This window comes from Vulpes vulpes, chromosome 16 (assembly GCF_048418805.1).
Source record: "Vulpes vulpes isolate BD-2025 chromosome 16, VulVul3, whole genome shotgun sequence".
Taxonomy (NCBI): Eukaryota; Metazoa; Chordata; class Mammalia; order Carnivora; family Canidae; genus Vulpes; species Vulpes vulpes.
Genome location: NC_132795.1, coordinates 46,227,384 through 46,244,976, shown reverse-complemented (window position 1 = coordinate 46,244,976; position 17,593 = coordinate 46,227,384). Strand labels below are relative to the sequence as shown.

Below are 17,593 nucleotides of genomic sequence, written 5' to 3'. Positions count from 1 at the left end.
TCAAATCCAGGAAATAGAGAGCGCCCCCCCCCCCAAAATCGATAAACCCGTTCAACACCTCGACACTTAATAGTGAAGCTTTCAAATTCCAAAGATAAAGAGAAGATCCTTAAAGCAGCAAGAGACAAGAAATCCCTAACTTTTATGGGGAGGAGTATTAGGGTAACAGCAGACCTCTCCATAGAGACCTGGCAGGCCAGAAAAGGCTGGCAGGATATATTCAGGGTCCTAAATGAGAAGAACATGCAGCCAAGAATACATTATCCAGCAAGGCTCTCACTCAGAATGAAAGGAGAGATAAAGAGCTTCCACCACAGTCAGGAAGTGAAAGAATATGTGAACTCCAAACCAGCTCTGCAAGAAATTTTAAGACGGACTCTTAAAATTCCCATTTAAGAAGAAGTTCAGTGGAACAATCCACAAAAACAAGGACTGAATAGATCTCATGATGACACTAAACTCATATCTGTCAATAATAGCTCTGAACGTGAACGGGATTAATGACCCCATCAAAAGGCACAGGGTGTCAGACTGGAAAGAAAAACAGGACCCATCTATTTGCTGTCTACAAGAGACTCATTTTAGACAGAAGGACACCTACAACCTGAAAATAAAAGGTTGGAGAACCATTTACCATTCAATCAATTAATAACCAAAGTTAAGACATACTTAGATGACTATACACTTATACTTGGTGACTTCAATCTAGCGCTTTCTACACTCGATAGGTCTTCTAAACACAACATCTCCAAAGAAACAAGAGAGTTAAATGATACACTGGACCAGATGGATATCTCAGATATCTACAAAACTTTACATCCAAACTCAACTGAGTACACATTCTTCTCAGTGCACATGGAACCTTCTCCAGAATAGACCACATACTGGGTCACAAATTGGGTCTGAACTGATACCAAAAGATTGGGATCATCCCCTGCGTATTCTCAGACCATAATGCCTTGAAATTAGAACTAAATCACAACAAGAAGTTTGGAAGCACTTCAAACACGTGGAGCTTAAGGACCATCCTGCTAAAAGATGAAAGGGTCAACCAGGAAATTAAGGAAGAATTAAAAAGATTCATGGAAACTAATGAGAATGAAGATACAACCGTTCAAAATCTTTGGGATGCAGCAAAAGCAGTCCTAAGGGGGAAATACATTGCAATACAAGCATCCATTCAAAACTGGAAAGAACTCAAAGACAAAAGCTATCCTTACGCATAAAGGAGCTATGGAAAAAAACAGCAAATATATCCTACACCCAGCAGAAGAAGAGAGTTAATAAAGATTCAAGCAGAACTCAAAGAAATCGAGACCAGAAGAACTGTGGAACAGATCAACAGAACCAGGAGTTGGTTCTTTGAAAGAATTAATAAGATAGATAAACCATTTAGCCAGATTATTAAAAAGAAGAGAGAGAAGAATTAATTTAATAAAATCATGAATGAGAAAAGAGAGATCACTACCAACACCACGGAAATTCAAACTATTTTAAAAACATATTATGAACAGCTATACGCCAATAAATTAGGCAATTTAAACGAAATGGACGTATTTCTGGAAAGCCAGCAACTCCCAAAACTGGAACAGGAAGAAATAAAAAACCTGAACAGGCCAATAACCGGGAGGAAATTGAAGTAGTCATCAAAAACCTCCCAAGACACAAAAGTCCAGGGCCAGATGGCTTCTCAGGCGAATTCTATCAAACGTTTAAAGAGGAAACCATATCTATTCTACTAAAGCTGTTTGGAAAGATAGGAAGAGATGGAGTACTTCCAAATTCGTTCCCTGAAGCCAGCATCACCTTAATTCCAAAAACCAGACAAAGACCCCACCAAAAAGGAGAATTCTAGACCAATATCTCTGATGAACATGGATGAAAAATTCTCAACAAGATACTAGCCAATAGGATCCAATAGTACATTAAGAAAATTATTCACCATGACCGAGTAGGATGTATTCCTGGGACACAAGGCTGGTTCAACACTCATAAAACAATCAATGTGATTCATCATATCAGCAACAGAAAAACCAAGAACCTTATGATCCTCTCATTAGATGTAGAGAAAGCTTTTGACAAAATACAGCATCCATTCCTGATCAAAACTCTTCAGAGTGTAAGGATAGAGGGAACATTCTTCAACATCTTAAAAGCTGTCTACGAAAAGCCCACAGGAAATATCATTCTCAATGGGGAAGCACTGGGAGCCTTTCCCCTAAGATCAGGAACAAGAAAAGGGTGTCCACTCTCACCACTGCTATTCAACATAGAACTGGAAGTCGTAGCCTCATCAGTTAGACAACAAAAAGACATTAAAGGCATTCAAATTGGCAAAGAAGAAGTCAGACTCTCTCTCTTCACCGATGACATGATAATCTACATAAAAAACCCAAAAGCCTCCACCCCAAGATTTCTAGAACTCATACAGCAATTTGGCACCATGGCAGGCTACAAATTCAATGCCCAGACGTCAGTGGCATTTCTATACACTAACGATGAGACTGAAGAAAGAGAAATTAAGGAGTGAATCCCATTTACAATTGCACCCAAATGCATAAGATACCTTGGAATATACCTAACCAAAGAGGTAAAGGATCTCTACCCCAAAAACTATAGAACACTTCTGAGAGAAATTGAGGCAGACACAAGGAGATGGAAAAATATTCCATGGTCATGGATTGGCAGAATTAATATTGTGAAAATGTCAGTGTTACCCTGGGCTATTTACAAATTTAATGCAATCCCTATCAAAATACCAGGGACTTTCTTTAGAGAGTTAGAAAAAATTATTTTAAGATTTGTGTGGAATCAGGAAAGACCCCGAATAACCAGGGGAATTTTAAAAAAGAAAACCATAGCTGGGGGCATCACAATGCCAGATTTCAGGTTGTACTACAAAGCTGTGGTCATCAAGACAGTGTGGTAGTGGCACTAAAACAGACACATAGATCAATGGAACAGAAGAGAGAATCCAGAAGTGGACCCTGAACTTTATGGTCAACTAAAATTCGATAAAGGAGGAAAGAGTATACACTGGAAGAAAGAGTCTCTTCAATAAATGGTGCTGGGAAAATTGGACATCCACATGCAGAAGAATGAACTAGACCACTCTCTTTCTCCATACACAAAGATAAACTCAAAATGGATGAAAGATCTAAATGTGAGACAAGCGTCCATCAAAATCCTAGAGGAGAACCCAGGCAAAACCCTTTTTGAACTCGGCCACAGTAACTTCTTGCAAGATACATCCACGAAGGCAAAAGAAACAAAAGCAAAAATGAACTATTTGGACTTCATCAAGATAAGAAGTTTTGCACACCAAAGGATACAGTCAACACAACTATAAGGCAACCTACAGAATGGGAGAAGATATTTGCAAATGACGTATCAGACAAAGGGCTAGTTTCCAAGATCTATAAAGAACTTATTAAAGCTAGCACCAAAGAAACAAACAATCCAATCATCAAATGGGCAAAAGACATGAACAGAAATGTCACAGAGGAAGATATCAACATGGCCAACATGCACATGGAAAATGCTCTGCATCACTTGCCATCAGGGAAATACAAATCAAAATCACAATGAGATACCACCTCACACCAGTGAGAATGGGGAACATTAACAAGGCAGGAAACCACAAATGTTGGAGAGGATGCAGAGAAAAGGGAACCCTCTTACACTGTTGGTGGGAATGTGAACTGGTGCAGCCACTCTGGAAACTGTGTGGAGGTTCCTCAAAGAGTTAAAAACAGACCTACCCTACGACCCAGCAATTGCACTGTTGGGGATTTCCCCAAGGATTCAGATGCAATGAAACGCCGGGATTCCTGCACCCCAATATTTCTAGCAGCAATGTCCACAATAGCCAAACTGTGGAAGGAGCCTTGGTGTCCATTGAAAGATGAATGGATAAAAATGATGTGGTTTTTATATACAATGGAATATTACTCACCCATTAAAAATGACAAATACCCACCATTTGCTTCAACATGGATGGAATTGGAGGGTATTATGGTGAGTGAAATAAGTCAATCGGAGAAGGACAAGCATTATATGTTCTCATTCATATGGGGAATGTAAATAATAGTGAAAGGGAATAGATGGGAAGGGAGAAGAAATGGGTAGGAAATATCAGAAAGGGAGACAGAATTAAAGACTCCTAACTCTGGGAAATGAACTAGGGGTGGTGGAAGGGATTGGGGGTGGAGGGTGGGGGTGAATGGGTGTCGGGTACTGAGGGAGGTACTTTCCGGGATGAACAGTGGGTGTTATTCTGTATTTTGGCAAATTGAACACCAATAAAAAATAAAATTATTATTAAAAAAATTTCCGTTTTGGGCTCTTTATTGTTAGTGTATAGAAATACTAGGGATTTTCTTTTAATTTTTTGCTTAAATTCCAGTTAACATACAGTGTAATATTAGTTTCAGGTGTAAAATTTACTGATTCAACACTTACATACATCACCCAATGCTTATCCTAGCAAGTGAAAGTGATTTTTGTGTGTTGGTTTTATGTCCTACAAATTTGCTGAATTTGTTTCTTAGTTGAAAAGTAGTTTTGATGAAAAGTTCTTGATTTTCGACATAAAAGATCATGAAGTACAAGCATATTTTATTTCTTCCTTTCTGATGTGGATATTTTTGTCTCTCCTTTTTGCATAATTGCTTTGGATTATACTTCCAGTATTATGTTGAGTAGAAGTGATGGGAATGGACATTTTCCCCTTTTTCCTGGTCCAGATGGAAAGATTTAGTGTTTCAGCACTGTAATGTTAGCTGTTGCTTTCCATAAATGTTACATTGAAGTACCTTGCTTCTTATTCCTATTCCTTTTTTTGTTTCTAATTTTTATTTTTATTGATATATAATTGACATACAATGTTATATTGCCTCAGATCACAACTTCTTAATTCACAATTCTATACCGTACTCAATGCTTACCACAATAAATGTCGTTACCATCTGTCATCATACATTATATGATATTATTGACTATATTTTTAAGCTATCTTTTTCATCCCTATCACATTTATTTTATATCTGTAAGTTGCTACCTTTTAATATCCTTCATCTGTCTCATCTATCCCCCATCCTCCTCCCCCTGGCAATCATTAGTTTCTTCTCATTTAAGAGTCTCTTTTTTTTTGTCTATTTCAGTGGTTTTTATGATTTCACAAGTAAGTGAAATCATATGGTATTTATCTTTGTCTGACTTATTTCACTTGGCATACTACCTTCTGGATCCACCCCTGTTGTCAAAAATGGTGATATTCATTCATTTTTATGTCTGAGTAATATTGTTATGTATATATATCCATTCATCTATTGATAGACAATTGGGTTACCTCCATATCTTGGCGACTGTAAAGAATTCTGAAGTGAATATAGGGTACCTATATCTTTTTAAATTAGTGTTTTTGTTTTCTTTGTATAAATACCCAGAAGTGGAATTACTGGATCATATGGTAGCTCTATTTTTAATTTTGCAAAGAGACCCCATGCTGTTTTCCATAGTGGCTGCACCAATTTACATATCCACCAACAGTGCAAGAGAGCTCCCTTTTCTCCATATCGTCTCCAACACTTGTTATTCTTGTCTTTTTTTATACTGGCCATTCCAGCAAGTATGCAGTGATATCTCATTGTGGTTTAGATTATCATTTCACTAATTAATGATGTTCACCATCTCTTTCTGCGTACTTCTAGCCATCTGTATGTCTTCTCTGGAGAAATGTTCAAATCATCTGCTGCTTTATTAATTGTTTTATTTATTGTTTGTTATTGAGTGGTGTGTTTTTTAATACATTTTGCATATCAAACCTTTATTAAACACATTGTTTTATAAATGTCTTCTATTCTGGAACATGCCTTGTCATTTTGTTAGTGGTTTCCTTTATTGTATGGAAGGTATTTAATGTGATGTAATCCCATTTGTTTATTTTTGCTTTTGTTACCCTTTACTATTGTGGTCAGAAAAGATGCTTCATAGTGTTCTTAAATTTCAGTTTTCTTAAATTTATTGAGAGTTGTTTTGTGGTCTAATAGGATCACTTCTTTATAATGTTTCATGTGAATTTCATATCCATTAGATTTGTGGCAGAGTGTATTACCTTTGGTTCTATCTTTTGTTGTGAACTCCTCCTCTGTGTTATTTTACACAGAGAAGAATGGATAAACAAGTGAACAGAATAAAAAATATCAACCAGGCTCAGGGGTTAAGCATCTGTCTTAGTCTCAGGGTGTGATCCCAGAGTCCAGGGATTGAGTCCCATATCAGGCTCCCCACGCGGAGCCTGCTTCTCCTTCTGCCTATGCCTCTGCCTCTCTCTGTGTGTCTCCTCAATAAATAAATAAAAATATTTTTTAAAAACATCAACTACAACCCAAGCAAAATGCACACTAGACAAATCTGACGAGGTCAGAAAGCAAAACAGAAAAGCAAAAATAATAAATAAATTAAATAAATAAATAGCAAAAGAAAAAACGAGGGATGAGAGAGAATATAATCTCACAGGGTGGACAAAACAGGGTAATCCACTTGTTCCTGAGTTTTGGTCTATGCGATAAAAGACACTAAATCCCAAAATTGTAAAGAAAGCAGAATTTATATATATACAAAAATAAAATTGAATAAAGGAGCCAAAAATGAAGCATATTTCTAAAAAATGTAAATGTAAAAAATGAAAGTTACAATCTAAAAACAACGAGTTGATAAAATAAGATACTAGTTGAAAAGGGAAAGAAGAAAAGAGAAATGGAAAATTTTAAATTGAAAGATAAGGGCAGTCCTGATGGCCCAGCGGTTTGGCATTGCCTTTGGCCCAGGGTATGATCCTGGAGACTCGGGATTGAGTCCTGCTTTGGGCTCCCTGCATGGAGACTTCTTCTCCCTCTGCCTGTGTCTCTGCCTCTCTCTCTCTCTTTCTCTCTCCCTCTCTCTGTGTCTGTCATGAATAAATAAATAATCCTTAAAAAATGAAAAATAAATGTATCATGAGAAAGAACCTCCAATTCTGTATTCTATTTTCTATTAGCCTGGCGTTTTATGGTCTTGTAGGGTCTGTAAGTTTGCTGTGCACCTGGTCTTCCAGTTTGTCTTCTGGGGGAAGGGACGTCTGTGCTGCTTCTCAAGTGTCTTTGCCTGGGCAGAGTCACACTGCCCCTTGTCAGGGGACCAGGCTCACTGTAAGCTTGTCCTCAGTTGGATTTTCTTCCCTGAAGGCTTTCCGCACTGAATCCAAACAAAATTAGCAGAGCTCACATCCCTATCCCCAGAGCTGAAAGATAGTAGTCCCCTCTCTTCAGCAAACTCAAAGGGACACACGGTTCTTAATTTTGCCTGTGCCATAGGCCACAGACTCCTGCAGTGCATGCCCACACCAGTCCTCCCTGGGGCAAGTTGGAGTGCCCCCATCCCACTGCACTCTGCAGGATGCTGACACTGAGTGGCCATGGAAATGCCCCCATACTTGCTCCACCCCTCTTTAGGGAAGGTGGAGGGCCTCCTGGAATTGTCTTTTATTTTATTTTTTTAATAATAAATTTATTTTTTATTGGTGTACAATTTGCCAACATACAGAATAACACCCAGTGCTCATCCTGTCAAGTGCGCACCCTCAGTGCCCGCCACCCAGTCACCCCCACCCCCAGCCCTCCTCCCCTTCCACCACCCCTAGTTCGTTTCCCAGAGTTAGGAGTCTTCCATGTTTTGTCTCCCTTTCTGATATTTACCACTTATTTTTTTCCTTTCCCCTTTATTCCCTTTCACTATTATTTATATTCCCCAAATAAATGAGACCATATAATGTTTGTCCTTCTCCGACTGACTTATTTCATTCAGCATAATACCCTCCATTTCCACCCACGTCGAAGCAAATGGTAGGAATTGTCTTTCTTGCCCTGAGAGCTATTGGCCAGTGGCTTCTGCACTCACTCTGCCCCTCCCATGGGATGGCCAAGGGTCTTAGCGTTCCAGTTCTATGCAGGTTCCCCAGGTGGAGGGTGGCCATTGAATCCACTGGGGCCCCAGATCAGGGTCTATGGTTAACTAAGTTGAGAGCCCCGTCTTGGGCTCACCAATCCCAACCAGTCTTCCCTTTCCAGTGCTTGGGAACTCCACCAGCTCAGGCACTCCTGTTAACTCTGTGACTCCAAGATACTGAGACCCCACCGTCCCACCTAGAGTTCTGCCCATTTCACCACCTAAGCACCTTTCAGGCAGGGATATCTGTCACTGGAGAGATTTCTAAGGGGTCTCACTTTGTCCTCCAGGGGAATACCACTTTGCAGTAGTCAGCTTACAGAGGCTCCCTGCCCCTGCCATTTATCTTCTGATATCCCCTCTCAGATTTACCTGTAGAGTTCCAGATATTCTTTTCTCACACCCCAGGTTGAATTCATGGGTGCTCAGAAAGCTTTGATAGTTATCTAAGTAAATTCAAGGGACCCGATGAAGCGAGGTCTTCCACTCTTCTGCTGTCTTGCCTTTCTTCCTGATATAGTATATCTAACTCTCTTTTTAAAATTTTGATGCTCTAAATGTTTTCTGTTGCATTGTCTTCCAGCTCACTGATTTGTTCTGTTTCATCCATTCTGCTGCTGAACACTTCTAGTATATTTTTCAGTTCAGTTATAACTTCTGCTTAGTACTTTATTATATTTTTTACCTTACAGTTTAAGCTCTTCCTGTGTTCATCCATTCTGCCCCTGGGATTGGTGAGCATCTTTATGAATATTACTTTGAACTCTATCAAGCAGGTTGCTTAACTCTGTTTCATTAAGGTCTTTTTCTGGGATTTTCCATATTCTTTGGTTTAGAACATAGTCCTCTATGTCCTTGTTTTGTTTCTCGCTCTTTGCTGGTCTGTATATATTAGGTGAGGTTACTACTTCTCTTAGTCCTGAAAGAATTGTTTTGTGTACAAGTTTTTTTCTACCTTGGTGAGAGTGCAATCTCCCTTGATCACCAGAGCCAGGCACTCTGTGTGGGCTGTGTATGCCTGCCTGCTGTGATAGGGCCACACTTGCACAAGGAAGTCAGGGCTTGGGACACTTGTCTGGCCATTATCATACTTGGGTACTGCACAGGGAGAGCAGGGTTTAAGTCATTTGCTTTTCCAAGTGGTACCTTGGCTACTACATGGCATGGGCAGGGTTCAGGGCACTCTTCTAGCCCTTCTGTTTACGTATCAAATGCTGAAAAAAGGGGCAGGACTCCAAATGCATACCCATCTTGGTTTCAGCTAGCTCTCTGTGCAGGGTGGATGAAATTTGTCCTCCAATGCTAGCAGACTAAAAGGGAAGGCACAAAAAATGGCATCTCTTGGGTGCTTTTTCCATAACAAGTTAGAGTGAGGTTGCAAAAATACTGTCAACGAGTGCTTCCATTCCTGGATAAAGTCCCTTCAAGTTCCTGCCTCTCCAGCAGCTGCTTTAAAATTAGTAAATTGGTCTCCCTTGCTTATGAACTAGGGATTGCTTTGGCACTGGATTACAGGGTGAGAGGGATTGCATACAAGCCCTTTAATATTGGGTATTCATTCTTTACTGTTCTGTTGTTCTCCTAGTTTTCATCCCCATAGATGTCTAAAAGAGGACATTTTGTCATCTTTTACTTCCAGTGTTGGACCCTAAGGTCTGGGTGCCTCTTATGATGTACATTCCCTTCACCCCTTGAGGGAGAGTTCTCTATTCCCCCCCAAATTTGGGATTACTGCCTCTGGGGTATAGTTTTCCTAAACCTGTGGCTGTCTCTCTTCTATCCTCCTGGATGCCTCTCTTTTGTCTTTTGTTGCGTGTGTTTATCTAATTTTCAGACCTCTCTCAAAGGAAAATTACTCCATACATAGCTGTAAATTTGCTGTGTCTGTGGGAGGAGGTGTATTCATGTCTTCCTGTGCCAACATTTTCAACACATTTCTTCTCCTTTAGTTTTGATAGTTTTAACTGATAGACTATTCTTGATTAATAGTGGGTATTTTTTCTTTTTTTAAGCACTTTGAATAAATATACTTGCTCCCTTTGTGCAAGTGTGCAAGTTAATGATGGTAAATATAATTAATATTCTTATAGAAGCTCCATTGTATGTGACAAATTGCTTTTCTCTTTCCTTTTTGAAGATTTCTTTTTTGTTTTTGATTTTAGACAGTTTGATTATAATGTAGTTCTGTTCAGATTTACTTCAGTTGGAGTTCTTTAAAATTTTTTGATCCAAATGTCCATTACTTTGCTCAGATTTTGGAAAATTTTGATCATTTTTTTGTCAAATAAGCTAAGCCCCTTTCTGAGTTCCTACAGGCATATATTGGTTCACTTACTGGTGTTGATAAGGTCCTTAGGCTTTTTAAAGTTCTCTTAAATTTTTGGTCTTATACACCTTTGGTTGCGTAATTTCAAATGATGTGTCTTCTAGTTCACAGACTTCCTTTTACTTTCAAGTCTGATGTTGAACCCCTCTAATGAATTTTTCACCTTAGTTACCATATACATACATATATACATATAGAAAGAGATAGGGATTTTTTAAAATTATTTTAGAGAGAGAGAGTGGGAGAAAGAATGCAAGCAGGGTGTGGAGGAGCAGAGGGAGAGAGAGAGAAATCTTAAGCAGGCTTCATATCTAGTGCAGAGACCAACATGAGACTCAGTATCACAACCCTGAGATCATAATCTGAGCCAAAATCAAGAGTTGGACACTTAACCATCTAAGCCACCCGGGTGACCCCGAGTTAATATATTTTTCAGTTCCAGAATTTATGTTTGGCTGTTTTTTTTAAAAGTTCCCTTCTCTTTGTTGATATGCCATTTTGTTCATGTATTATTTTCCTGATTTCATTAGATTGTGTATCTACGTTTTCTTTTAGTTCATTGAGCACCTTTTTTTTTCCCCCCACTGGGCATCTTTATGACAGCTATTAAAGATTCTTTATCAGGCAGTTCATAGATAATGCTTTCCTTTAGGGTTAGTTCTAGGATTTTATGTTGGTCTTTTAATTGGGTCATGCTTCCCTGTTTCTCTGTATAGCTTTTTTTTTCCTGGAATTTGGGCAGTTGAAAAAAAAACGGACCATCTCATTCTATGCGACTGGCTTTTTTCAAGGGGAAATCTCTGTCACTCAACCTCATGGGAGCTTCTACAGCTTCTAAAACATGTTGTGGTATCTTCCTCCCCCAGTATTGGTATTTGAAACTGCCTGCTTGCCTTTGGTTTGGTGGCTTTTATTTTATTTTTTTTAACTCAACATGAATATTTATTTCGTGAACAGCTGCTTGAATACAAAATATGTAGCTTAAGCAAATTGAAAATGAAAAAAATATTGCAATTAAAACTAAAAGCATTTAAGAAGTACACTGTCTTGAAAGCAGTGGATTTTATTTGCAGACAATTGAAAAGGTTGTAAACAGTATATGATGAGTAGCAACGAACAACAAAAGAAATAGTTTGCTAAAATTAGAAAATACTAATGAGAACTGTATAAAGAGTTGTACATCCTGCCTTCATATTGCCCCAGCCGATACTTAGAGCAAAAAGATATTTGAGTAAAAAATTTAATAAGACAGACTGTTGGGGAATCATTTCAAAGAGCAAAATATCAGACCAATTTTGACTTTGCTTCTATCTTGAAATTGCATTTTTAGTTTATAAAACTTAATTGTTTCCATTCAGGAATTTATATCCTCCAGATCTTTAGAAATCTAAAATTTTCAAGTCATATTTCTTTTTTCCTAAATTAAACTTGTTTTTTTTAAGGAAAATTGAAAAATACGGAAAAATATAAAAAAGAAAACATCTACAACACTCATATCATGGTAGGATATATTGTATCATGACAGCTTTCTCATGTAGTCATGGTAAATATGTTTTTTTTAAATAATAAATTTATTTTTTATTGGTGTTCAATTTGCCAACATACAGTATAACACCCAGTGCTCATCCCGTCAAGTGCCCCCCTCAGTGCCCATCACCCATTCACCCCCACCCCCCACTCTCCTCCCCTTCCACCACCCCTAGTTAATTTCCCAGAGTTAGGAGACTTTATGTTCTGTCTCCCTTTCTGATATTTCCTACCCATTTCTTCTCCCTTCCTTTCTATTCCCTGGCTTCCCATTAGGGCTCTTTTATCAGCTTGAATGTAATTCTCCCTGTATTTGATTTTTTTGAATTTTATCTTAATGCATTCCATATATGGATTTGTATTAAAGTTTACTTAAAATTTTATTTAAAATTTGCTAAACAATTGAAAAAAAACAGGATCTTTTGATTCTATTTTCCCACTTGCACTAACTTTGTCAAATAGTTTAATGTTACACATAAGCCATATGATTTGTCTATTTGTCTATTGTGGTTTTGAACAGGATTGGGGTTTCTATTCATTATTTATATTTTTCTGGTTTTTTTCTACTTTTATATAGCTTTTAGGCTTTTTATTTTCAGTTTTCTCCTCTTTCATTATCATTTCCCCAAATACCTGCCACGTTGACAGCTTCAAACTCTTAGGTGTCTCTTTATTCAGGACATTCATTTCCTTTTTTGTTTGATTAATTAGAACGACTTTTGTATTTTACTATTAGACAATAATTTCACCAATCATTTCTAGTAAAGAGATTATTTACTAAGTTAAATTCCTTTTATTTCTCTTTTATTTTATCAAGAATGAAGTTTAGTTTTATCTATTGTCACTATCAAGTGTTCCTATGTTTTTCTGTATTTAAAAAATATTTATTTTAGAGAGAGAGATAGTAAGTGATGGAGGGGGTAATAATAGAGGGACAAGGAGAGGGAGAGAATGTCCAGCAGACTCTGTGCTGAGCACACAGCCTGATGCAGAACTTAACGTATTCTTTCCCCAGCTTCAAAGCTCAGTTTTTTCTTGAGAGTTTATAAACAATTGTTACATTAAAATGTATTAGAACTCTTGAAGTAGTTTGCTAGTTCCCCATGTGTACTGATCTATGTAGGAGTTGGGGGTCCTAGGTCAGGGAAAATTCCAATAAGTGAATGTCATTAAACCTTCCTTCAATGAAACGTCAAGTGACAGATCATGACCTGAGCTAAAATGAATAGATCAATGCTTAACCAACAGAGGCACCCAAATGCCCCTATGATTTTCTCTATTAATCGGTAAATACAATATGTTATTTCAGTATATACTTTCATGTATACATAGTGATGAACCATTAAAGAAGCAAATTTTACTTGATCATATTGTATTATTTGGAGTTTTTATGATAGAATATGGTTTTAGTATATATTAGGTATCTTTGTTTTTTTAAGATTTTATTTACTTATTCATGAGAGACACAGAGAGAGAGAAGCAAAGACACAGGCAGAGGGAGAAGCCCACTCCAGGATCATGCCCTGGCCAAAGATAGGCACTAAACCACTGAGCTACTCAGGGATCCCCTATATTAGGTATCTTTATAACTATCATACCCATAGGCTCAACAATTAAGGAATAATCATGTAAAAAATTGTATATCCATATATACTAATGTCATACCATGAAATGATTAAAAGGTATTATCAAATTATAATTAACTACATAGTAAGTTTTCATAGATGTCCTTCTTACTTAAAACAATTTTACTCATACCTAAAGAATACATATCTCAAAACAGTGATGAGCTTGGGCTGGGGCAAACAAGTTGGAGTTACGATGAATAGTATGAAACAAAAGAAAAGAGTCTTTAATACGTGTCAGTGCACACACTCCTAATATCTGTGTTAACCTATATTCCATAGACTTTTCTCTAAGCTTGGAACTAAGACTCATTGCCAGAGTCACCATTTTTCCTTTATCACCAGAGGGATTATTTCTTATCACACCTAAACCACAAATATGCCTGCCAAAATCATTTTATGTGTTTGTATTTCTCTTGTTGTTCCAAATAACAATTCTTGAGTTAAAGTAGGAAACATGTTTGAATTTGAAACAAATTTCAGCATGCTGAGTAAGGAGCAGAATAAGAAACCGGGTTCAGTGGGGCCATTGTGTGTTATAAATTCTTTCTCTAGAGAGCCACTCCCCAAAGATGATCTTCACAGAAAGGTAAAAGAGCTTAATATATCAACTGTTCATTTGGTTCTCTGTAAATCATGAGACTATGATTCTCTTTTCAACTGTCAAGTTTCCTCTTGCTTTGTCAGTTTATGTAAGCAAGAGAACTATAAAAGAGAAAGCCTGAAGAAGTCCATGACTGATTTCATCATGTTCTTCTCCTGAAAGGGTCAGCAGTTCTATGAATCCCCACTGTATTATATTTGTTTTTCTCTGAGATCTGAGATGAGAGTTCTCACTCTGATATAGAAGATGGTGTTCAACAATGCAGATTTTTCTGATACCCATCTGGTATCTTCAGGTAATGTAAAGCTCACCTGACTCATAAAGCTCCTCCATTTCCTCCATCCAACCCTCTCTAGTTTTATATTAGTTTAAATTCCACTTAATATGTGAATTATGAAACTATTCTTCCTCCAGAATCAAAGCCTAGTTTTTTCCTGAGCACTTATAAGCAAATGTTACTTTAAAAATGTATTAGAACTCTTCAAGTAGTTTGCCAGTTCCCCATATGTAGAGCTCTATGGAGGAGTTGGGGGCCCTAGGTCAGGGAAAATCCCAATAAGTGAGTGTGATTACACTTTGGTTCAATGGAACTTCAAGTGATGGACTGCCTCTATTGTTACTTTCTGTTACTTGTAGGGGATCGAAGACAAGGAAATTTAATTCCTGCTTGAGATTGCAGAATTTGAGGAACAGCTTTTGTGAGCAGTCAACTTTGATGTAGCTTTATAAATGATGCATATTTGACTTTGCTGTCTACTAGTGTTTCATATCAATTTTGATTTTCATGAAAAGCATCACATAGATTAGGAATTGATTATTATGTATACGGCAATGTTTGATGTGAGAACAATAGAACTTAGCTCCTTAACTTTCTTTGTAAATAAGGCAGATTGACTGTAACTCTTTTTGAGTGTATTTTTACTGAAGAGAGGTATTGAAGTGCATGATGTCTAGTAGATTTTTATTTTAATAATAGATTTTATTTAATCATTCTAAAATGAATATAGGGATATTTCACATAACCCCTAAACACAATAAAACTAAAATCAAATTTTAATTAATTGACAAATAAATTTAAATTAATTAATTTAATTAATTAACTGTCAAATTACAAACATCTGTATCTATTTATATTGTCCCCAAATAAGCTCAACATATTTCTCTCACAAATAGAGCAAGAATATTAAATATCAATAATATCAATATCTTTCTATGTTACAATTATTTAGCTGTGTTTATTCATTCCTTCTTCATTCACTGCTCAACCTAAAAATTGTAGATCTGGCACACTTGACTGTTGTCACTCGAAATAACTTTGATTATAAACATTAGGATGACTGAAGATTTTTTATTTTATTTACTATGTTCAGAACAGACTTAGGAATATATGAAAATCATGGGAATATCACTGCATGGATTATGGTACTTTGTTATTTACTGTCACACAGAATGATCTGTCCCTAAGCAAGGAATCTGGCTAATGAACAATACTATAAGGCTATCTGTAATATGGAAATCTGTTATTTTTGCAGCTTTAAAAAAAAAAGAATATTCCAACGTAAATAATTGTTCTAGCTCTGTGAGTGAATTCATCCTTTTGGGCTTCCCTTATACCTGGGAAATTCAGATTCTCCTTTTCTCAATCTTCTGTGGAACTTATATTCTGACACTGACTGGAAATCTGTGCATTATCTGTGCTGTGAGGTGGGACCATCGCCTACAAACTCCAATGTACATCCTGCTGGCCAATTTCTCCTTCCTGGAGATCTGCTTTATCACCTCCACTGTCCCCAAAATGCTAGCCAACTTGCTGTCTGAGACCAGAACCATCTGCTTCTATGGCTGCTTCCTCCAGTTCTACTTCTTCTTCTCCGAGGGCACCGCTGAGACCTTCTTCTTGTCTGCTATGGCCTTTGACAGGTTTCTTGCTATCTGCAGGCCCCTGCACTACCCCACTGTCATGACTGCTCAGCGCTGCATCAGAATAGGAGCTGGGTGCTGGGTGTGTGGCTTCTTATACTTTCTCTTGCCTATTTACCTCATCTCTCAGCTCCCATTTTGTTGTTCTAATAAGATTGATCACTTCCTGTGTGACCCAGGACCTCTTATGAAGCTGTCCTGTGTGCCAGCTCCTGCTACTGAGATCATCTGTGCCATCTATAACTCAGTCCTCATTTTCTCCACCTTATTCTTCATTACCAGCTCCTATACCTTGGTGATCAGAGCTGTGCTCAGGGTCCCCTCAGCAGAAGGTCGGCATAAGGCCTTCTCCACGTGTGGCTCCCATCTGGCTGTGGTGTCCCTGTTTTATGGCTCTATCATGGTTGTATATGTAAGCCCCACAGCAGGCAATCCAGCAGGGATCCAAAAATATGTGACTTTGTTCTATTCTGTGTTAACTCCACTTTTCAACCCTTTGATCTACAGTCTTCGAAATAAAGAAATGAAGGCAGCTCTGAGAAAGATATTTAGAGTTGTAAGATTTAGACAAAGGCATGAAAGAAATATTTGAAGAATTTGTTTACAACTGAAATGGTATAGGGAAATAAGTAATTAAAAATTTAACATTCACTTGTATTTATTGAATTAGCAAAATGTCTTTTGGTGAGAACAGATATATATTCAATTATAATTAAATGTTATTAAGTTAACCTGGCATCTGTCCCATTTTGCCATTAGAGAGAAAAATTTATGTTGAACATAAAATTTTTCAAAGCTAAGAAAAAATGATCACTCCTATTTCTGATATTTAGATTAAATACTAGTTAAAATTTTTCTGTCACTCTAATAGATGTATACATATCAATCTATACTGTATTTTACATTTATTAGTAATATTTTTCTGATGAGTCGAAACTACTATATGCTAAATTTACAAAAACCATGCAGATTTTTCTGATACCCATCTGGTATCTTCAGGTAATGTAAAGCTCACCTGACTCATAAAGCTCCTCCATTTCCTCCTTCCAACCCTCTCTAGTTTTATATTAGTTTAAATTCCACTTAATATGTGAATTATGAAACTATTCTTCCTCCAGAATCAAAGCCTAGTTTTTTCCTGAGCACTTATAAGCAAATGTTACTTTAAAAATGTATTAGAACTCTTCAAGTAGTTTGCCAGTTCCCCATATGTAGAGCTCTATGGAGGAGTTGGGGGCCCTAGGTCAGGGAAAATCCCAATAAGTGAGTGTGATTACACTTTGGTTCAATGGAACTTCAAGTGATGGACTGCCTCTATTGTTACTTTCTGTTACTTGTAGGGGATCGAAGACAAGGAAATTTAATTCCTGCTTGAGATTGCAAAATTTGAGGAACAGCTTTTGTGAGCACAGTCAACTTTGATGTAGCTTTATAAATGATGTATATTTGACTTTGCTGTCTACTAATATTTCATATCAATTGTGATCTTATTGAAGAAGACCATTGAGTGTGTTATGAAGGACAATATTAGATTGTAACACTTGGTTCCTTAAGCTTCTTGGGAAAATATGGCAGATTGTGAGTAACTCTATTGCATTCAGACAT

General features: G+C 37.3%; 1 protein-coding gene across 1 annotated transcript; it reads left to right on the top strand.

Moving 5' to 3' along the window:
- The first annotated feature begins 14,314 nt into the window (after positions 1–14,314).
- Positions 14,315–16,580, top strand: LOC140595888 (olfactory receptor 11H6-like). The gene is made up of 2 exons (XM_072741592.1): positions 14,315–14,363; positions 15,601–16,580. The coding sequence occupies exons 1-2, from the start codon at positions 14,315–14,317 to the stop codon at positions 16,578–16,580; spliced, it is 1,029 nt and encodes a 342-aa protein (XP_072597693.1).
- Positions 16,581–17,593: the final 1,013 nt, after the last annotated feature.

Bases quoted from the DNA above. Each gene is read 5' to 3' on its own strand.
- LOC140595888 (XM_072741592.1), top strand. From the start codon at position 14,315: ATGGTGTTCAACAATGCAGATTTTTCTGATACCCATCTGGTATCTTCA. The intron at 14,364-15,600 runs GTAATGTAAAGC...TTATTTTTGCAG, and splicing joins TACCCATCTGGTATCTTCAG to CTTTAAAAAAAAAAGAATAT.